General features: G+C 38.7%; 2 protein-coding genes across 3 annotated transcripts; both read left to right on the top strand.

Annotated features, from left to right (window-relative positions):
• Nucleotides 1-8,977: 8,977 nt before the first annotated feature.
• LOC133743428 (serine/threonine-protein phosphatase PP1) lies at nucleotides 8,978-12,362 on the top strand. The gene is made up of 4 exons (XM_062171368.1): nucleotides 8,978-9,448; nucleotides 10,153-10,712; nucleotides 11,589-11,801; nucleotides 11,974-12,362. The coding sequence occupies exons 1-4, from the start codon at nucleotides 9,271-9,273 to the stop codon at nucleotides 11,983-11,985; spliced, it is 963 nt and encodes a 320-aa protein (XP_062027352.1). The 5' UTR covers nucleotides 8,978-9,270; the 3' UTR covers nucleotides 11,986-12,362.
• Nucleotides 12,363-15,303: 2,941 nt separating this feature from the next.
• LOC133742937 (E4 SUMO-protein ligase PIAL2-like) lies at nucleotides 15,304-22,031 on the top strand. 2 transcript variants are annotated; one of them, XM_062170642.1, is made up of 16 exons: nucleotides 15,304-15,620; nucleotides 15,711-15,783; nucleotides 15,866-15,931; nucleotides 15,997-16,062; nucleotides 16,193-16,275; nucleotides 16,715-16,766; nucleotides 16,876-16,947; nucleotides 17,787-17,854; nucleotides 17,943-17,991; nucleotides 18,095-18,179; nucleotides 18,269-18,367; nucleotides 18,477-18,528; nucleotides 18,905-18,956; nucleotides 19,722-19,838; nucleotides 19,920-20,756; nucleotides 21,021-22,031. In XM_062170642.1, exons 1-16 carry the CDS (start codon nucleotides 15,418-15,420, stop codon nucleotides 21,771-21,773), a joined length of 2,727 nt encoding a protein of 908 aa, XP_062026626.1. In that variant the 5' UTR covers nucleotides 15,304-15,417; the 3' UTR covers nucleotides 21,774-22,031. The 2 variants fall into 2 exon arrangements, with proteins under 2 accessions (XP_062026626.1, XP_062026627.1); XM_062170643.1 differs by lacking the exon at nucleotides 15,997-16,062.
• Nucleotides 22,032-22,386: the final 355 nt, after the last annotated feature.

The following is a 22,386-nucleotide window of genomic DNA, read 5'->3' as shown; positions in this document are numbered from 1 at the left end:
CTATGTATGGTTGATGATGTGTGTGATTGCTTACCACCAAAGTGGAACCCTAGGGTTAGAACCTCCATTTGAATTTAGGTCCTAGTGGGCTAGACCTAGAAGACTCACATAAATTACCATTTAATGAACTTAATGCAAACTTGGGGCTAAGAATTAAAAATTGACATAGGTTCTAAAACTCAACTCAACACCACCTTCCTTTCCTCTTATTCGCCTAGTTCGTAATCTTGTGATTACGAGCCAAGCCCACTATACAAGCCCAAGAATTTCGGGCTTATAGATTTCTTGCTTTCCAACCTAAAGGCCTTGTCTCTTTGAGGAATTCTAGGCCCAAAACACTTACTCCAAGTGTCGCGGGAGTAGGGTTCCTTGGGGAGGCGGCGCTGTGGTAATCCGGTCTCCGGGTCGCCACAGAAAAGATGGTATCAGAGCATAACGGTTCTGACAGACCTTGAACTTAAAACCTTTTCGTTGTGTGAAGTTTGAAGGATTGTCTTTAATCCTTGTTAATATTATCAACCATTCTAAAAGAGTTTAAAAAAAAAAAAAAAAAAAAAAAAAAAGAAGTGTTTTTTTCAGATTTGAAAGAAAAGAAAAATGTCCGACTCCTCCATGGACTCCTCCGGCACCGACAACACAGCCGAATCCTGTGTGACCGTTGAATTGGAACCCTCCGCCCGGATTGATGTTCCTCCACCCTTATCTTCTAGTACTCTTCCCTCTTCCTCCACTCCGCGTCCGAACCCGAAGGTGGTTGAGATGAGGAACCTGATTGCCGAAATTGATAGGGATCTTGAAAGTGTAACAAGGGCAATGATCGGACCTGTCTACCCTCGACAAAAGATCAATACCTTACAGGGGTATATTCGGGAATTCTTGGCGGTGAGAGCTAGGCATCCCGACGTATACGAAAGCTTAGAGGACCGTAATTATCGATTCATACACGGTCTGAATTCAAGGATGCGGGAAAGGATGACGATGAACTACTCCCGACCATGGCACGAGGTTGTTGAGGAGGCCGAGAGAGTTGACGCATTCTTGGATGAGATATACGCGGTGCTCGATGCAGAAGGTGACGGACGACCACTTCCTCCGGAAATTCAAGCAATCAAAGACCGTATCGATCCTATAGACTATAATAGGGAGCTAGTATTTTATCCCTACGATCCGGAAGATTCGGACTAGAACTTTTGTTAGTAGGACGTTTGTGGTCACTTTGGTAGACCCCCCTCGTCTTTTGTTGCTTTTCAAACTCTTTAAGCTTTCCTTTGCTTGTTAAACACCCCTAGTTCTCATCTCTAATTGCTTGGTAATATTCCTATGTTTGAACTTCGATTTTCGTTTTCTAAAGCAAAATTCGACCTTGCTGAAAATTCCTGAGTCAATTACTAGACTGCCCACTTCGAGCCTTGTCTTGCCCAACCTATTGATCTTCAAAATTCGTGAATTTTTGATATATTTCAGTTTGGTTAGTTAACTATGGATCTGGAAATTTTCACCTCTTTCTATTGTGAAATAAATTCGGGGTGATTTTTCAAAGTTCAGTCTGCAGTTGACAAAAATCTGGCAGCATTAATTCGCGAAACGTTGTTGAGATTTGAATCTTATTTTGAAACAAAGACACCCACTCTCCTATACTTCCCATTCTTTCCTTTCTCGGGCTCAAACCATACCCATCCTCTAACTCTTTTAGTTATATGTTGCCTTATTCAATTCCTTTTAGGAAACACACCATTCGTTCATCGAGACCGACTTCCTTTTTGTTTGACATTCACATAGTTGAGGTTTCCCTCACTCTTTCTTTCTCCAACTCTTGTTCCCGGAACACTTTCTCGTACTTAGTAGGAGTGCCTTCAAGGTAGAAAATGGACTCTATACCCAATGAAGATCTAATGGCGAATAGGATAGTCCTCGATAGTTTAAATGCCTTCTTCCCTTCCAAATTGTTACGCTGCCTATTACCACTTGGTTTCAGCTGGTGGTACTAGACCTGGTATTAGGTAAACTATAGGCTATTTACGGAGGACTCTTGGCAATCAGAAATGAAATTTTAGGATGTCTTGATGTTACCCACTCGAATGGTCAACCTATGACTTCTCGCGGCTCGTGGAGAATTTCGACACTTGGGATCATAAATGAGGTTGGATCTGCGTGGTACTCACAATGCTTCAATTGTTATATGATGGTTAAATTGACCTGAGTTTTTACAAGTAACACATTCTTTTCCTTTTTCACTCCTTGCTGCGATCCCTTTCTCACACTCTATCTTCCACATTAGTCGTCATCGTCGTTAATTGTTCGTCCAATAGCTCTGTTTCTAGGATGAAGACTCCACTTTTAACCACTTCAAGGGAATACACAAGCAACTAATATGAAGCGTCACTGTAGCTGAGGAGTACTTTTGGGAAGTTCAAGAAGAAAATATTGTTAGCGAGACGAAGCGAAGTTAACCGCTTACTACGAAAGACCGTGAAACAATAGCCACTTGAGTAAGGAGCCTACATTTGCCATCGCACATCGCATTTATGTGAGGTATAGACGGATCTCCAAGACTTACGTATTGGGCGCCAAAATTGTGCTTCTAGTTATCGCTTGACTACACGGTGTTACAGCTATACCGCTTACTACGTACTCGATAGTTATGTCTACAACTTTAGTACTTGTTCGTGGCTAATGGCGAAAAATGCGTGTTCTATACTCTAGGATAGTACGTGAGTAGATGATTTCCTCGCCAATGTTATTGGTAACGAAAGGCGCGACGAAAGTGTGCTACTTCGAAGTTAGAATTCTAGTGAGCAAAGTGTAAAGACAAGTGCAGCGATTCAGAAATGCGTTCTCCAACCCGAGTTATTCCAGTTAGGTACTTCAGTTGAGAAGTTTTGGAAACACTTCCATATCTTAGTTTTGTACTTAGTTTGTAGTAGCTTATACTAAAGACCAGTCAGACTAGATTGATCATGTCGATAATAGGTCGTTCACCGACCCACATAGTCCACCGATTTCACCATTCTATATCTATGTCGTTCAAAACCGATCACCTCAAACTTAGTGTTGAGATTTTCGTCCCCGTGATATTACCGCTTATGTGCAATCATTACATTGAGTCTACCAGCTGCTATGGAGAATGGACGCGTACAAATTCAGATTTTTCGGGGAATTCTTACCGACATTTCCTACCAGTTTTTGGGTTGATTGAGGTATCAATCTTCCTCCTTTTCCTCGACATCTACGTTTTCAACAAAAGCGTGCATTATGATTTTAGACTATGGTGCATGAGAATGCTACTATAGTAGTTTTTCAACGCAAGTTCATCTTCGAAAATGGGAATTCTGTTCTCTACTAGAATTGCTTCTGTCAGCAACTTTGATGGCCGATAACTATGAGTTTGAGCCTTCATACCTGTACCACTCCTTCATGAAAGTTTCTCGGAATTGCGTCTACTATGCTGTGTTAGAAATTGACGATAATCCAACGGTTAGATTATTCTCAATCAAGGTAAAACCATGCACTGTTCCAGGAAAATCCTGGACTGGTATATATACATATATATAGTTGCAATTTTGATACTAATTCAAATTCTACGACCTCTTTCCTTCAAGTTCAGTTTCTCTTTGTTATGGGACATGTTCCACCTTGTCATTGAGTTCTTTTGATGGAGTCTCTACTCTGTCTTTGAGCCTGTGATCACAACATTTATAATTGGTAAGTTAAACCAAACTGATTGGGTTTCTCCTTGTTCAATTTGAGGTGACGGTGACAAGTCACATTGCTATGAAGTCTCGGCAATAAAAGAAGTGCTTGCTTCCTAGAATCTTGGCATGATATGTTTCGTGCATGGGAAGGTATACCCATGTGATGGGCTGAATTCTTCTTTAGCTTGCTTTTTCAAAGCGATTGTTTTTGGAGACTGAAATTTCTTGTGAAAAAATTGCAAACCATTTCATGGGGGCCATTACCCAAATATTGGAATATCTTGATGGATTGAAAGATTAAATGGCAAATTTGTTTTCTCTCATCAGTTATTTGGACGAGTGGTATCATACCCTCTTTCCGGTATCCTCTTCTCTACACGAGTGATGGCCCGACCGGCCGGCGGATCCCCATCGATACTTTTATGGAGAAGGTATGAATCAACGGATATGGATGGCACCCGAATAAATAAACTTGAAGTGATGGACTGATGGAGAGACTTGTAGCACCACCACAAGACCTCTTTGGAGTTACGACGATATGACACTTTCTAGCCATGTTAGTCTGAATTTCGAGGGCGAAATTCTTTTAAGGGGGGTAGAATGTAGACCCCGTGAAATTCCAAACGTCACTTTTTGACGGGAAAATTTTTCGCGACCTTTGTTCGGCTAAATACTTTTGGAAATAGTTTGGGCCTTGGGCCCGAGAATAGCGTAAGGTTAGAGTCCAAAATTTACTCTGGACACCCAACCGACGGGTATGCTAGTGAACCTAGCCCAATAAGTTAGTCAACCTTTGACCCAAACCTCTTCCTTGATCCAATATGGTCCTTGTAGCTCATAATGACATCTTTGCATAATTTTGAAATATACTTGTGCGTGCGTTTACGATTTTCTTATTTTACCTTTCTTAATAATTGGCGAAATTTCTGCTCGCCTTACCCGAAGCTTACTCGTCAAGCATCTCACCGACTTTCAAAAGCACAATTTATTTACTCCTTATGTTTTTCAAACTCGAGCAAAACTCCGACAAAAACTTGCTTGCCATTTCTCTATCTAAAAATAAGTTTTGTGAGACCCGATCCTTATTTGGCATTGTCAACACCTTATTCTTTTACCCCAAATTTATCTGCCCAAAGCTGAGCCTTCTCCTTCACACGCAAAACTCAGCTTTTCCTCTTTCCTTGTTCACGTCAGAGTTGGACAGAGAGAAAGGGAGCCTCGTTCAGCTCTTCCCCTCCACGTTTCCATCATGCAAAGGGCAACTCCTCCAAGAACATCATCTCAGACCTTCAAAAGAGAGAACCCAGGCCATAAATCGTCATTCACCCTTCTCTTCTCACCTTTCCTCTCGTCCCTGGACACATCAGTCCGTTTACGAGCCCAAAAACACCTAGTTAGAGACCTCCGATGAAAAAACTTTCTTCATCAAAGTTGTTCGCCTATGTCTCCTCTATCTAGCCTCCAAATATCAGCTCCATCGGAATTGATTTGAGACCTGTACACCCCTCGAAGCGGAAGCTGTTCCGGAGCAAGCCTGTTCCGGATTTCTGCTTAAACTTCCTCTCTTGCTCTACCCGAATCCCCAACACCTTGCTTGAGACTGATACCAACAGTTGGTAAGATTCTTAAACCATCAAGTTCCCCTTTGTTTCCTCGATTTTAGACTCAATACGTTCAAAACACCTCATTTACATATTGAGCAGTCTCTGTTTCACTTTGCATGTTCGAGATTGAGCAAACTTCTTGGCCTGTGGCTGGACTCGATCCAATCAGCTCCTTCAGCTCTCTTTCCTGTTGAAATCCTCAAGAGAAGCTCATCTTTTTTTGTTAGTTTTTGGTGAGTATCATCCTTTCCTTAACACTATGTATTTTTGGTTGTTGTTACAAACTCTTGCAGATTACAACTTGTCACTATTGTGGTGGGAACCTTGTTGTTTTAGCTTAGAACCTTTCATTCTTTCTGATGTGTTGGGGGTATGCTAAACCATGGTTATTTTGAACATTGAAATCATGCTTGATCAAATAGTTTATTTGTGTTACTGTTGTCCAAACACCATGTCTTCAAAACATCATGTTAGTGAGCTACAAGACCTTCCCCTTATAGTATTGAAGGGTGACTGAGACTTTAAGCCTTTAGAAGCTTTAGATACTTTTTGTAGGTGTCTTAGAGTCTACTTAACCAGCCATTTTGGGTACCAAAAGAGCTTTACACAAAAGAACCAGTTTCTGCAGATTTTCAGTTTTCAGTAAAATCTGACCCAGTTGCATTCATTTCAAAACTGGAGCTAAACCGTTGAGAATTTGGGGTCAGTTTCTTCTAGAGAAATATATTAGACAAATATATGAACGTTCCAGAATTTGAATCACCCCAAAAGCATTTTTCTGGAATTAGTTATGTAATTTTGAAATAGGGGGACAGAAGCTTATATTTCTGGAAAGAATCTGCACATTGTTTTACTTCAGCCTTTAAAACCTTTACTCTTTGTTTGGTTTCACTTGAAATTCAATAGCCATTTCAATCGTACTGAGTTGGTTGACAAGCCATCCTTCTTTCAAAATTTCTCAAGAATTTACCTCAAGTATTTTGAACAATTCCGTGACCCTTGACAGCTCCTTTAAAACTCTGTTTTCGGTTTTCAGCAACCTGTCTTTTAAAAAGTGTTCTTACCCCCTCTTCCTAACAACAAACCCCTTATTAGAACCCAAATGGTCTGGTTATTAGTTAGTAATTAGGTTAAAGGAAATATTTTATTCGGAGAGTTATGTGAGTGAATAGCTAGCCTAGTTTATCGTGATTACTGTCACTTATTTGGTCTAGGCTTGATATCTTGGTAGGATCTTGTGAAGTGGTGGTTGCTACAAGGTTGCATTGAGGCCAAGTGCTGCAAGAGAAAGCTCGAGTTCCAGGTAGGGGATGCCTTTAACTCTATCTATGCTTTTCTTGCATATACTATGTTTTATATGAGGCCTCTTGCATGGTTTTTGGAAATTTTACAATTGAAATGGTTTGCGTGGATTGAATTGATGTGTTGGCAATTGATGGGGATGTAAGGAGAGGTCAGTTCCTCCTTGAGCCACCGGTGGTGGGCAGTGTGCACCATGCCCTTGTTATCTCCCCTTTGTCTCTAGCCTTGTGATTAATGAATTCCGGAAAGTGATTGGCTAGATGGACGGTTGTGATGGAAGTGTGAAAGATGATCAATTGCCGTGGGATTGTAGTTACGTGGTGACGATCACGTGGAAGCGCAAACCGGTTTTATCTACTTCTTTTATTCAAAACAATAACTCATGTTTTTAAACTTAGATATGGGGGCGGGCATGGGCAATGACTGGATGTAGGAGCCTAACCCCTACTTTAGTTTGTTTTGCAGGCTGTTGTTGTTGAAGCTTGGGCACGGAGGATAATCCTTGGAGGACACAATTTGTTTTACTATATTTAAAGTTTATTTCCTTTCGGCTTGCTTGATTTCACTAAAGTTTTGTAACACTATGTATGGTTGATGATGTGTGTGATTGCTTACCACCAAAGTGGAACCCTAGGGTTAGAACCTCCATTTGAATTTAGGTCCTAGTGGGCTAGACCTAGAAGACTCACATAAATTACCATTTAATGAACTTAATGCAAACTTGGGGCTAAGAATTAAAAATTGACATAGGTTCTAAAACTCAACTCAACACCACCTTCCTTTCCTCTTATTCGCCTAGTTCGTAATCTTGTGATTACGAGCCAAGCCCACTATACAAGCCCAAGAATTTCGGGCTTATAGATTTCTTGCTTTCCAACCTAAAGGCCTTGTCTCTTTGAGGAATTCTAGGCCCAAAACACTTACTCCAAGTGTCGCGGGAGTAGGGTTCCTTGGGGAGGCGGCGCTGTGGTAATCCGGTCTCCGGGTCGCCACATTGACCATTTTAGCCTTTCTGTCTCCTGCCACGTCATCAATTGACGGAAATTTTGGATGGAGTTTGAAGAATTGGACATGGCTGATGAAAATTAGGAGTCCAGGGGTATTCTTGATGAAATTAAAAGTTTAGGGACTAACATGAAGAATGACCATAAGTTCAGGTAGGTAAACTGAAATTAATCCTTTGTAATTATACATTTGCATATTCTAGCTTTCCTTAGGTTAACACCCTAGCTAGTGAAAGGAATCTAATCATCGTGGGTTCGACAACCTTTCTTAAATCCCTATACTATTACTTGTACCCCTTTATACTTGAGGGTGACTATTTGGCTAACAACGGTGTAGATGGTGGAGGTTTACAGTTCTACGTGTCATCCTCTCAGGATTGCGGATTGGATTGATAGATTTAGCGATGGCCTTGGTGCTGGCAGTTTCAGGGCTAGTGACGGCTGCTACAGGAAAAGGCAAAGAACCCCTAAATGTTCTTCGCGACTGTTGGGGTTTGGTATTGGGCCCGCATATTGTGCCTTCTTTGTTTGGTTCACTAGGCCTTATGGTCACAAGGTGCAGGTTACTTAGTTGGTAGACATCTTCGGGTATATCCCTTTTTCATAGGGCTGTTCTTTAGGAGTATGAATAAATTAGGGTTTAACCATAATATTGTCAGGTTACTGGTTACTTAGTGCTTCATCTCATGATGTACTGTTACCTACATTTCACTTTTAATGGATTAACACCCACTCCCTTTCAAATAAATAAATAATCCCACCAAATCAAAGAAGAAGAAGAAAAAACACATAGATAATAACAAAACCCTCTTTCTAAAATCTTAGAACTTAAAACCCCGAACGATATGCCCTAAAAACCTAAATATCAAAACCCTTTCAAAAATTAAAGGATTTTTTCTGGAAAAGAAATTAAAGGATTAATTACACTCAATTGTTTTGATCTTTATCGGATATACTCACTTATATCCATTTCTAATTAATGAACTCAATCGTGAGACAAAAAGCCTCAATTATTTTTCTGCTTCGTGCATGTATTTATTAACGTATAACATAATTCTCTATAGATAAAATCCAATCTAAAATAATCTAAAATAAAGAAGCCTTTTATTCAAAAAATAAAAATAAAAAAATAAAGAAGCCTTTATTGCAACGTACGTTAAAGACTCTCAATTTACAAAACCCCCACTCACAATTTCAAATTCAAACTTCTTCTCTCATGATGGATTCATGATAACCATCATCAAATTCAAACTCATAAGTCATAACGAGTCCATGACCAAGCCGGCCATCCACGTGCCACACGCATGCTCACCAAGTTTCCAGATAGGGTTCGCACGAACCTTTTCTTTTTTCTTTAGGGGCCCCTTGAACGCAAAGCGGAAAAGAGCCCCTCCCCCAAAAACCAAAATCCCAACACACTCGTTTTTCAACTCTCTCTCTCTTTCTGTCCTCGCGAGCCGAAAATGGCCGCCACGCACTCCTCCACCACATCTTCATAAACAATTCTACCCTAAAGATATTTTGCTTCTGATTTCGATTTCCATATTATTCTGATTCTCGCTTCGCCTCGCCCTTATAGTCGGATCTTTTCTTTTTTGTTTTTCTCTCTCTGACTTTTGAGCAACCGAGGCTTAGAGAAGGCTAGGGTTTGGGTATTGTTGTGCTGTGATGGAAGACACAGTTGTGGACGATCTTATACGGAGGCTTGTGTCGGCGAAGAGCGGCCGGACGACGAAGCAGGTCCAGCTGACGGAGGCGGAGATACGGCATCTTTGCACCACCTCCAAGGAGATCTTTCTCAGTCAGCCCAACCTTCTCGAACTCGAAGCTCCCATAAAGATTTGCGGTAAATATATATGAGTTTGAATTGTTTTGGTTTTAGCTTCGGCTGAATTGCAAGCTAGTTTCTTTGACTGTGTTTACATGTGTATTTGTTGAATTGGGATGTAGTTCATGAAATGGGATATTTTTGTGACTATTTTGTGTAGTTAAACAGATTTTATGTGGAAAATGCTTTGGTTTTCTTCTGGTTCAATGTAGTATGTGAGTAGCAAGAAGAGCAGTTAAATGTAGATTGATAGAACAGCCGGCCGACTTGTAAAGACGAAAACAGAAAGAGCAATTGCAAGTTAAGAGGAGCATAAAGCAAAGTTTTTGTAAGAGGCTCTTAAATGGATTAATTATTTAGCAAAATCAGTGGTGTACTATGTAGAATCGTAGTGCTCAAGTGTTACTTGGTTTGTCCAATCAACCAAATTTTGATCACAAAGGGATGTTGTGTTGTTTTTCACTGGCAAGGTTTGCAACATTGGCAGGATTATGTGCCAGGACTTGATAGCATTACTGGAACCAAAGGAACTTAACCTTTAGTTCCTTTATAATGATGAATTTGATTTTAATATGTAGATCTAACTAAATGTCAAGGGCCAATTTGTAGTTGCGTTTGGAATTAATTTGATTGTCATCGTTTTTGTTTAATTTCCTGAGTGGAATAGATATAAACTTTCTGTTATTTAGTGCGATAACAAATTTCACTTTTCTGTACCACAGGAGATGTTCATGGTCAGTTTTCTGATCTCTTACGTTTGTTTGAGTATGGTGGGTACCCACCTGAAGCCAACTATTTATTCCTAGGGGACTATGTTGATCGTGGGAAGCAAAGCATAGAGACAATATGCCTTCTCCTTGCATATAAGATTAAATACAAGGAGAACTTCTTCCTCCTCAGAGGCAACCATGAATGTGCTTCCATCAACCGCATATATGGGTTCTATGATGAGTGCAAGAGAAGATTTAATGTTCGTATTTGGAAGGTATTTACTGACTGCTTCAACTGTCTGCCTGTCGCTGCCCTTGTTGATGAGAAGATCCTTTGCATGCATGGTGGTCTATCCCCTGATTTGAAAAACTTAGATCAGATTAGGAATATTGCCCGCCCAGTGGACGTACCAGATCAAGGCCTTCTCTGTGATCTATTATGGGCTGATCCTGATAAAGATGTTGAAGGTTGGGGAGAGAATGATCGTGGTGTGTCATATACATTTGGGGCTGACAAGGTTGCTGAATTTCTCCAAAAACATGACCTTGATCTTGTCTGCCGTGCTCACCAGGTAAATTTTCTTTTTTAGTTACTCTCCATTTTGTTTATGTATGTACATGTATGTGTAAATTTAAGGGGGGAGCATAGAAGAAGAATTTTGTAGGATTATAAGGTAGTGGGAGTGGAAGAGCTTTGGGGTTGAGTGTGATTCTTCTCTGCTATGTGTGCTTCGATTCTATTGACTTTATGGATTACTCACTATCTTCTATTATGCAAAAGTTTATTAAATGATGAAGTGAGTTTGTATATTCTTTGTGTCAGCTCCATTCTGTGAATTCTATCCACCTTTTGTATATAGCTCTATTAATCTAATATTATCACCATTCCTTTTTTGATTGAGATTTAGTTCTATCATCATGGACTTGTATGCTCTACTCTATTATGCATCACCAAGAAACTTCATATCAACCTGTAATGTACCTTCAGACAATTATCTCTTTATTTGCAGTTATACTTGTCTTGAGATTTGTATGGATTTTGAGTAAATCTTATCTTCCGTATGTTGGTGAACTTGTAAAATGAATAGCAAAGATTTTGTGTGAGCCAACTGCATCTGTTTGTCAAGGTGTTTCTGTTCCCCATGCTCTCCCTTCCGCTATTGGTGTCCACCTTTGTTATTGGGTATAATAAGTTAATCACAGTTGGTCCCTTGTGCTTGTTGGCACAGATAATAGAGATTGGCACCCCTTGCTAGAGCTTAGCTGTGCAGATTGTAGGCTCCCATGATAGTTTCTTCATGGTTTAGACCTGAAAAATATTTCTATAGCGGCGAAATTTCTTGCATCCACCTAGATGCTTTTTTTAAAAAAAAAAATTCTGAAGTGATGGTATACATAAGAGTCTGTTATTGTTTCTTTATTTGACTTTATTGGGTTTGTTTAATCAGGTTGTGGAAGATGGATATGAGTTTTTCGGAAAGAGGAAGCTGGTGACAATATTTTCAGCACCAAATTACTGTGGTGAGTTTGATAATGCTGGTGCCATGATGAGTGTGGATGATACATTGACATGTTCCTTCCAGATCTTGAAAGCATCTGAGAAGAAAGGAAAGCATGGTGTAGGCAGCAACATGTTAAGACCAGGAACTCCACCTCATAAGGTACATAAAATTTAGAAGTACAGATTACTTACAGAGGAGCACCATAGAAGTTAAAATGATACTGAAGGCTCTTTGAAATTTAGTTTTATCATCATCGGAGTAATAGATGGTTTTGAGGAATGAAACTATAATGAGTTACTCACCCATTTCCACCTGCCTTTCTGTCTTGCAGGGTAAGGGCTGATTGATTGCAGAAGCGTTCACTGTAATTCTGAGAACAATATCTTCTGCATCATCTGTGCTGCGTGGCATGATATCAGTTGCAAGGTTGATAATTCAACAATGCCTTCGTTTGCAAGTATGAAGATGCAAACCTACATCTACAGTGTGTCAAAAGAGCCTTTAGTGTCCGGGATTGATGCACCTTTCTTCGGCAAAGAAAATGAAAAATCAGATTGAACTGTATAATTGAGATTCTGACTTTGTTTTGTTGAATTTTAGAAGTTTTTGTTTGAGGGAAAAACCTGATTTTATGTTGCTTACAATTTGAGTTAACTCATGCTCTAGTGATAATCCACTATTGCCTGATACTATAGCAGGGCGGTTCCATTTGATCTCTTAGTCTCTTAGTCTCCTTTGACACGGATAATATCGGATGGTAGGCTAGGGCATAATACTTGGCTTTGAGTTTTGAATTTTTGATAGTTAGGATCTGATATTCTGATATTTGTTGGTTAGGATTTGATATTTTGTTGCTAGTCTTTTTCCTTAATGAAGACATAGAATTGTTCTTCCTGGTCCTCTAAAACACCCACTATCCACCACTGGCCAAGTTTGGGACCTTTTTGGAAATGCAATATGAGAATGAGTTTTTACATTACGCTTGAATAGATGAATTTGGTAAATAAGCCATTCCCAAATGTCAAAATGAATGCAGCCTCACCAATTGATGTAGGAACATGAAACCATTTTGTTTCAATAAAAGGTCCGAGATACTTAAGCCAAGGCTAAGCGGGGCAAAAAGTACTCTATATGCCTGAGTAGTCCGAATTACAATCTGGCCTCCACTTTTGCACCGATAAGTATTACCTAGCCCCCTTTGAGTATTCAAATAAAAATTGTTTGAAAAGAGAAATCAAGGACTTTGTTGAAAGAAGCAAAGACATTATAAAATAGATTCAATCGTCTTTCTCTGTCCTCTTTTCGTTTAACTCGTGTTTCCCGCCATGTTTTAAACATTACAACATGACAATCAAAGTTCGAGCTACACAGTAAAAAAGAAGGTAAAAAGCCTAAAATATACTTCATTGAAAAAGATGTTAGTTCCTTGGGATCCCCAAGGTGCTTGCTGCCTAAACTCTAACAAAGCTTAAGGGAGAGAGACACACTTTTTTGTTTGTTTATTTTCTATTAAGGAGCCTTTTATTTATTCTACTAACTCCACATACATTATGTGCTTTCAATTTTAGGGATGCAAATAGCATTCTTCACATTTTTGGTCTTTCAAGAAAACTTTTCATCTTAACAATCTCTCAACTTCCTATTTCAATTCATCTCACCATCTATTTTAATAAGCGTTTAATTTGAAGGGTGCCAGTTGTCTTCTTTATTTACTTTCTTCATTCTATATAACATGTGTACTCCATTAACTTTTAAAAAGATACTCGCCCCGAGATACATTTATTTTTCAAGAAGATTTTTCACATTTGCCCTCACATTTTTGGTCTTTGGAGAAAACTTTTCATCTTAACAATCTCTCATCTTCCTACTTTAATTCGTCCCACCATCTATTTTAATGAGCGTTTAATTTAAAGGATGTTAGTTGTTTTCTTTATTTATTATGTGCAACATGTGCACTCCATTAACTTTTAAAAAAATGTACAATTCATGAGAAGCATTTACTTTTTTTTTAAATGTACACATCCCGAGATACATTTACTTTTTGAAAAAAAAAAAAAAATCTTTCTTCCGCTCTCACTTACCACATGACGAGACTGCTATACCCAATATATCTTCCCATTTAGGACTTTTTTAGGGTAAATTCCACTCGCGACTTTTACTTACCACACTAATACCGGACTTCACCAATTGATGAAGGAACATGAAACCATTTTGTTTCAATAAAGGTACGAGAAACATGGAGGTATTTTTTGGTATCCTGTACTTAAGCTAAGCGGGGCAAAAAGTTCTCTATGTGCCTAGGTAGTTCGAATCACAATTTCACCTCCACTTCTGCCTCGATAAGTATTGCCCAGCCCCCTTTGAGTATTCAAACAAAAAATGTTTGATCATTCAATGAGTCTTGATTTCTATTTTCAAATCAAGGACTTTGTTGAGAGAGGCAAAGACATGAGAAATTAGACTCGATCGTCTTTCTCTATCATCTTTTCGTTTAACCTGTGTCCCCCGCCCTGTTTTAAGAATTACAACATGACAATCAAAGTTCGAGCTAGGTAGCCAAAGAGAAGGTAAAAAGCCTTGAAAAAACTTCGTTGGAAAAGACGTTAGCTTCTTGGGATCGCCAACGTGCTTGCTACCTAAACCCTAACAAAGCTTAAGGGAGAGAGAGACACTACTTTATTTGTTTATTTTCTAATAAGGAGCCTTTAATTTATTCTACAAACTCCACACATTATGTGCTTTCAATTCTCGGGATGCAAATAGCATTCTTCACATATTTGGTCTTTTAAGCAAACTTTTCATCTTAACAATCTCTCCCCTTCCTACTTCAATTCATCGCCCCATTTATTTTAATGAGTGTTTAATTTGAAGGATGTCAATGGTCTTCTTTATTTACTTTCTTCATTTTGTATTACATATGTACTTCATTAACTTTTTAAAAAGATATACGCTCTGAGATACATTTACTTTTAAAAAAGATAAAAATTCATCTTCCACATTCACCCTCACATTTTTAGTATTTCGAGAAAACTTTTCATCTCAACAATCTCTCCCTACTTTAAATCATCTCACCATCTATTTTAATAAGTGCTTAATTTAAAGGATGTTCATTGTCTTCTTTATTTACTTTATTCATTCTGTATCACATGTGCACTCTCCATTAACTTTCAAAAATGTACACATCCAGATACATTTACTTTAAAAAATAAAAAAACAAAAATCTATCTTCTGCCTTCATTTATAACGTGACAAGACCACTATATCTAAAATATATTCCCATTCAAGACTTTTTGAGTCGGATCCACTCAAGACTTTTACTTACCACACCAACGCTGGGCTTCCTCTATGAGTTGTGAGTTCAGAGATTTGGGCGGTGGAATTGTGAGAGGGTGGTTAAGGGCGGTGAAGGGGGTGAGTAAGTTTTGATTTTTGATTTTCAATCTACTTTTTAAATTATCTTAAAATAAATAACAAAATCTGTGAAAATCTAAAAAAGGAAAAGAAAAGTTCACGGGGGGAAGTTACAGCGAGCCATAAAAAGTTACAGGGGATCATGGAAGAAAGACCAGAGAACTTCCTGTCGTGAGGGTCCCACACATTGATTTCATTTTTTATATTAATTAATTGCCCCTCAACCTTTTTCCTCTTCCTTCTTTCGCCTGAAATTTTTTTTCCACTCAAAAAGCCCCAGAAATAGCCACACTCACAGAGAGAGAGAGAGAGAGAGCCGATTCAGAAAAGGGCGAGTGAGGAAGCTTAGTCGCTTGAGGAGCGAATGACCGGAACGACGCTTACACCGCAGGCGGCGAGTAACTTAGTCAGTCTCAATATTGGTGGCGGCGCCGGGCAGCAGGTCTCGGCTTCGTTCGTCAACTCCTTCCGAGTCACCGCCGTCGCCGACCGGCTGCTCGCTCACGTCCAGTCTGGTTATCGCGGCGATGCCATGGAGTTCTTCAATCTCTGCCTCTCTCTTTCCAGGTAAGGATTCCTTGTTCAGAGCTGTAGCTTCGAAAATCCTTTTTTGGTGTTGAATATGTGCGCTTAAGTTTTGTTGGAACCGTTTTTCAGAGGAATTGACTATGCCGTTGCGAACAATGAGGTTCCGGCGAAGGCGTCCGATTTGCCTGTTCTGTTGAGACAGGTAGGTTGTTCTTCATAGCTTATGGAATTTTTGATTTTTTGTTAGGAGATTTAGAATTGTTTCGTTGTTTTGGTTTGTGCAGATATGCCAAAGGAAAAACAATGACGTTTTGCTAGCTGCTATCATGGTGCTGATGATATCTGTGAAGGTATATTTACTCAAAAATTCCGAAATCGGCTTGTTTTGTGACTGAATATGTGTTACTCTTGGTAGAATGCTTGTAGTACTGGATGGTTTTCGGAGAAGGAGAATGAAGAGCTATTTTCTTTAGCTAATGAGGTTTGCTTTTGAATTAGTTTATTATTACTGTTCGGTGTTGCTGAAGTTCATCTTTTTGTTGAGGCTTACATTTGAACTTGTTTTTGTGGTTGATGTAAATGTTGCTGTTGTTCATCTTTTGCAATTGTAGATCGCCAGTAGGTTCTGTGGCTCGGGGGATATTACAACCGGACCTAGCTGTTCTCTTTCTAATGTTGAAAAAGTTATGGAGAGGTGGGGAGACTCTTATCATATATGTACACGCATGATATAAGTAGATTTTGTCTTTCCTTGTGATTTTACCATATCAGCCCAGTGAGCCCCTTGATAATAAAAAAAGAAGCATAATGATTCTGAACCATGTCATATTAGAAATGACAGATTTGATATCAATTGGTAGTAACTTTGCAGTACAATACAAGAATATGTTCTTACTTAACTATTATGTGGATGTAAGCAATTAAATGTAATCCTCTCTACACTCCGGTAGCTCTGTTCTTAGTTTCTGCTCAATATTTATTAATCGCTTTTCATGTTCATAGGAATTTAAAATACCCCTGTTCTCTTTCTGTAATAGCCATGTTGGTCGAATCAACAGCTGTTTTTGTTAATTATACTAGTTATACATTTTTTAAACACTGAAAATGTGTGTATGTCGGTGTGTTTGATGCAGATATTATCCAACGATGAAGATGGGCCACATTCTTGCCTCTCTCGAAGTTAAGGTAGCCCTTTGTTCCTCTTTTGATTTTGTTTTTGTTTTGTTTTGTTTGTTTTTTTTTTCCTTTTTAGTTTGTTCTGAATCATGTATTTGTTATGTTTGAGTACATTTAGCCTGGATATGGAACGTACGTGCTTGATTTCCATATTTCAAAGAGTACTGCGTATTCTCCTCAAGAAAAAATTGTAAGCTTCTTCTTGACTTAGCTGCAATGTTAGTCGTGTTTGTAAGTGCTCGTAAATTACACATGCTTCATTGTTCAATGTCATCCAACACGCACATGAATAAACATATTATCCATATTACCTGTAGATACGTACACGGCGTTGATCTAATAAGCATGTATGGTTTGCATACACAACTAATGTATTAGGTTAGATATGGATGATTCAATGATTATGATTCATCTGTCCATATCTGATCTAACAGTTGAAATATAAATCTGTAACTTAGGTGTACATACATACACCTCTATGATATGGATGACTGAGATCTCACCCAATTGTCTATGATGTAACCACAACAAAACCCATCATTATTAAAGGATGTTATGAGAAAATAACTATACAATGGGCTTGCGGTTAATCATCAGAATTTCAGGGTTTAATTCTCCAACTGACCTGTATCTGTAGGAAACACATTTATAATCCTAGACATTAAATCTCATGCTGCCTACTTCATGTATAGATTTGTGCATGCATACAATGGTTAAAATTTTTAATCTGTAGTTTGAAACATAATATTTTATGTAGAACAGTGGACAAGGCTACCTATATCTTTGATTCTAGAAATCGTTAATTACCGATTTTTGTTATGTCCTATAAGTAGTCAATAATTTGCATTTGTCCCCTTAATTCTCATAGGAAGTTTTACTGACGAATAGATGATTATCACTTGATCATATTCTTGTGGTGGGTTCTTCCTTTTATAATTTGCACCTTATACTGCTATTTTTTTATACATAGAGCTTGAACTGTCATTTATAAAAGTCATCATTGTTCTTAGCCTCTGTATTTTCCTGCAGCGGTTATTTGTTGCACAAACAGATAATATGGAGACATCTTCTTGTATTATAAGTCCCCAACAAGTGAAGTATGGCTCATTTACCATTCTACCTTTTAGTTTAGCAGGAGCTACCCCTTCTTTATTCTGATGACCTTGATTTTTTGTTTTTTGGCAGCTTTCTTCTCAATGGAAAGGGAGTAGATAAAAGGATCACTTGTTCAATGGTATGTGTGGCTTTATCTTCCAGACTTGATTTATATGACAGCATTTGGATTGTAGCATAGTATTCATTTAGTAACATTCTGTGACAATTATTTCCTTTGTCAGGATACTGGATCACAGTTGCCTTCAAATGTGACTGGAATGCTTAAATATGGAACAAATCTTCTTCAAGCTGTGGGCCAGTTCAATGGTAAGCTTCTGCCTGTTTTTAATGTCTCAAGTGTTATAGTTTGGCCTACCATATTCATCCAATTCTGACAGTGCTATAACCATTTTTAGGTCACTATATCATAGTGGTTGCCTTTATGAGCATCGCATCATCACTTGACACCCCGGTACTGAAAGATTATGTTCAGCCCATCGTACCTTCCTCATCAGGTGTTTTAAATAGGACGACTAACCACTATATTGATATACATTTTAATACCTAAAGTTTGGCCATGTGCTAGACTATTTTATAATGTAACTGTCTTTTCTTGATTATTAGATACTGATATAGTTGAGGGGCGATCAAAAATATCACTTAATTGTCCCATAAGGTATGTCTTAATATTAGTTATTTGTAGCTTTCATGATAGATATTTTTCAGTGTATTTTAGTTGCAATATTATTAGTTAACTTGTTACTCTTTAGTTTGGAGGCATATTATTTGGAGATTTTGACTGGACCACATTATTAAAATTTTCTTCAGGACAGTTGTCAAGGCTAGCTAGCATTTTGGTTGCCTCCTTTTGTGTTTATTTTTTATTTTTATTTTTTTCGGTGAATGGCGCGGGTAATCTGCTCAAGTTCCATCTTGTCATCATCTGTTTCTTTTGTCTATTTTACTGCAGTAAGATAGATGAGTGTAATTTTTCTATTATTCTATATAAAATTTATGTTGGTTGTTTTATTTTGCTTTCATGTGCAAAACAGCTCTAGGCGTATCAAAACTCCTGTTAAAGGATATTTGTGCAAACATCTTCAGGTGAGTGTTCTGTGCCGTATAAACATATATATATATATATATATATATATATATATATATATGTATATTTTTCTTCTATATATGTCTTTGCTCCAAATTTATGTTCATCATCAAGATGCTTTTGAGTCGTGTAAAATTTTTTCTTGAGCTTTATGATCTTTACTTGCATAGTTAATTTTATATGACCTCCGCTTTTTTGGTCTTGTAACACTAGAGGTATCCTGGATTCTGTTTACAGTGGTGATTGCCACTTTTAAATTATGCGCAAGCGTTTTAGAAGAATCAGCTGCGTGGTATTCAAATTTTATCGAGAGATTAGGGTCATACTTTGTTTTTTTGAAGTCTCTGTTTTTATTATTATTATTATTTTCCCATTTAGCCTTGGAGAAAACAAAAAGGAAAAATCACTCTTTATTTTGGTTGTAGAAAGGAGAGGAAAGGCTAGTTTTATGTTGAGGAAAATTTCAGAGTTATAGACAAAGACCCTAGTTTACTGTAACTTCTGTTCTCCTGATATCACTCTGTTCAATTATACTAGGTAACCTAGCTGTGGTTATCAACACAATTTTCTGTTTTTTTTTTCGTTGCTGGAACTTGAAATCCAAATTCTGTTCAACTTTGAAGGCTGATGAAATTTATCATTATTTCTAAATGGAAGCATCTAGCTTTTCATGTTTCTATAGTTTGAAATTTTCTTCTAATTCCATTATGGTTGTTTAACATTTTTCTTCTAATTTTATTTTATGTTACTATTATGAGCCGTAGTGCTTCGACTTCGATAACTTTGTGGTTATGAATATAAGACGACCAAGGTGGCGCTGCCCCCATTGTAATCAGTATGTCTGCTATTTAGACATTCGGATCGATCAAAATATGGTTAAGGCAAGTAGCTATTTGTTTGGTCTTCTTGTTCTTGTCTGTGTTCCTTCCATATTAATTATGTTTGTTGATTTTCTTTCCCAGGTCCTGAGAGAGGTAGGAGAGAAATTTTCTCAAGTAATTATCTCTGAAGATGGATCATGGAAGGTTGAGTTGGAAAAAAATGATGATCTAGATGTGGCAGACAAACTGAAAGAAACATCTGAGAAGGATGATAGTACTCCAGGTCTTAGTGTTATGGATCTTACCAATGATGATGATATTGAGATGGAAACGGCTAGTGCTTGTGGACCTGAAGATGTGAAACCTTTGAGCAATACAAACACTGCTCAACTAGAGGATGACTTTTGGTCTGGAGTTTACTTGGCTAATAGCGGGCTCACCCCTGGCACACAATTGGCTAATTGTATCTCTCCCGGTCCCAGTTCTTTACAACCTTCCTTGTTGTCTGATGCTGTTTCTCTTGCACTTAATCGAGAAGCTGGGAGTCATAGGAACACAGATTTTTTGGTGTCTGCAATGCATAATCAATTTTCTACTCCCAATAATGTGAACTCACAACAGTTGCAATCTGCAAATCCGATTGCTAGCAATGAGTATGGGATATCACAAATATTACCCAGAGAACTGGGCTCCGGGCTGCCAATAGTCAGGAATCCAATAGCAGTTCAGGCCCTTCCAGCATCGTCCCCAACAATGGGCTCGCAACAAAGACCCAGAACTAGTTTCAATAATTCAGCTCCCAATATTGCCTCCCTCACTTCGCAGGCCGGCCAGTCTATCACTTCCCCAGCAAATGTTCTCAATGCAGTATGTAGCGACTTGGAAAGGCAACAGCACTTCTCTAGGCCCCGAATGAATCCAGTTCAAGTGTCAGACATTGCTTCATCTTCATTGCATCATGGCTCAAGAACAACACAGGTTGGTGCCTCCCCCTTTTCTTGATGCCCATTTAATTATGCACTTATGCAGGGGGTCACTCGTATGTATGCCAGTGTAAAACCTCTGACCTTAAACTGTCGTGGCTTGATCACTACTATCCATTTCTGTTAAGTTGGTCAAAACTTTCCACAGAAAACATTTCTTGTGTATCCGCAAAATATTTATAAATTTTCAGTGTTATAAGATTTCCTTTTCTTAACCCTTTTAATGATGCTAGCGAGTTTCATTTCATTGATCTTACAGAATCGGGTTCCCCTAGATCGGTCCTTTACTCATGGTCAATCTGCTGTTGGCATTCCGGTTCCAAGCCAATTGCAAAGTGCTAGCAGAGTATCTTCTGGGCTCCAGGGGTTCACAAATGCACACCTACAGCAAGCTTTTAATCCGAGGGCTCACCCAACTGTGGGCCAGTTTTCAAGTGCACATTCCTCGCGGTCCCATGTGATGCAGGGGAGTGCACAAGTTGGAATTGGTCAAACACCAAGTTCTTTAAACAACCAACAGAGTTTCATAATGGCTGCTCAGCGAGCTGCTCAGGCCAGGCAGTCTTCACCAATGACAGCACAAAATCAAACTCCCAGAACCAGGCCATCTTTGTCTGTAAATGCTGCAGGGTTTAGAGGATCGGCAGGGGATCAGCGTGGAAACATTGGAGGAACTGTCCAAGCAGTTTCAGGGGCTGATGGGTTGGGGAATTCACCATCTGAACAGAATTGGCAACCAACAGGTCGAATGCGTGGAAGTCTCTCAGGTCAGGCTTATAGTGCTGCTTTGAACCAGTTCATAATTCGGCCAACCCAACCAACTGAAACTGCGAGACCTGCGCCACACCTGACCCCTCCTCCGCCACACCTGACCCCTCCCCCACACCTGACCCGTCCTCCACACCTGACCCGTTCCTCACACCTGACCTCTCCACCATCTGTTGTTCCATCCCAGCTGCCTACTAATATGAGCGCTCAGGTTCCTCAACTACCTAATAGTCATCCTCAATAGATTGTTCTTGTCTGAGTGGTTTCATATGAGTATTCTGCACGGGTTGACTTGGAGTTGTTTATGCTGTTGTATATATTATAATAGTTGGTCAATTTTGTATTCCATGGTCAACCGGGTAAGTTGATTTAGGCATTAGGAGTTTGTTCTGTAGAGTATCATTACATATTAGCCCCTAATTATAGTACAAGGTTTGTCTGTTGTAGTTGTGATGTTATCTATATATCTATTTATATCTAATCGTTTTCTCTTCAACAACAATTATATCGGTTTATCTAGATTTGTTCAACCGTGACCATTACCAGGCTGATGAGTTTGCCCTCAAGTGATCTTCCTGAGGAGACTTTTGATACAGCCTAGTAGAGGCATAAAATATAGAACTGAAGCCACTTAATGCAAGGACTTCGATTTTTTTATTAGTTGTTTTTGTTCAAAAAGTTTTCCGTGCAGTTCTAATGCAAGGTCATTATTATTATTTTGCGTGATTTTCTTGCCAAGGTCCTGTAATTATTTTTTGTTACATGGGGGTCTGAAAAGATCCTGAAACAACAAAGAAACAGCTTAACTAAGAGCCGAGATATTTCTGTTTCCTGTAACTGCACACAAATCATCAAGG

This window comes from Rosa rugosa, chromosome 4, assembly GCF_958449725.1.
Source record: "Rosa rugosa chromosome 4, drRosRugo1.1, whole genome shotgun sequence".
Classification (NCBI taxonomy): domain Eukaryota; kingdom Viridiplantae; phylum Streptophyta; class Magnoliopsida; order Rosales; family Rosaceae; genus Rosa; species Rosa rugosa.
The sequence above is the reverse complement of the archived record's forward strand: the minus strand, read 5'-3'. Positions and strand labels throughout refer to the sequence as shown.

What these genes read in the sequence shown, in the direction of transcription:
- LOC133743428 (XM_062171368.1), top strand. Translation starts at nt 9,271, where the DNA reads ATGGAAGACACAGTTGTGGACGATCTTATACGGAGGCTTGTGTCGGCG. An exon ending in AGCTCCCATAAAGATTTGCG is followed by an intron (nt 9,449 to 10,152) that starts GTAAATATATAT and finishes TCTGTACCACAG; the next exon opens with GAGATGTTCATGGTCAGTTT. An exon ending in TTGTCTGCCGTGCTCACCAG is followed by an intron (nt 10,713 to 11,588) that starts GTAAATTTTCTT and finishes TTGTTTAATCAG; the next exon opens with GTTGTGGAAGATGGATATGA.
- LOC133742937 (XM_062170642.1), top strand. Translation starts at nt 15,418, where the DNA reads ATGACCGGAACGACGCTTACACCGCAGGCGGCGAGTAACTTAGTCAGT. An exon ending in CTCTGCCTCTCTCTTTCCAG is followed by an intron (nt 15,621 to 15,710) that starts GTAAGGATTCCT and finishes ACCGTTTTTCAG; the next exon opens with AGGAATTGACTATGCCGTTG. An exon ending in CATCGTACCTTCCTCATCAG is followed by an intron (nt 18,368 to 18,476) that starts GTGTTTTAAATA and finishes CTTGATTATTAG; the next exon opens with ATACTGATATAGTTGAGGGG.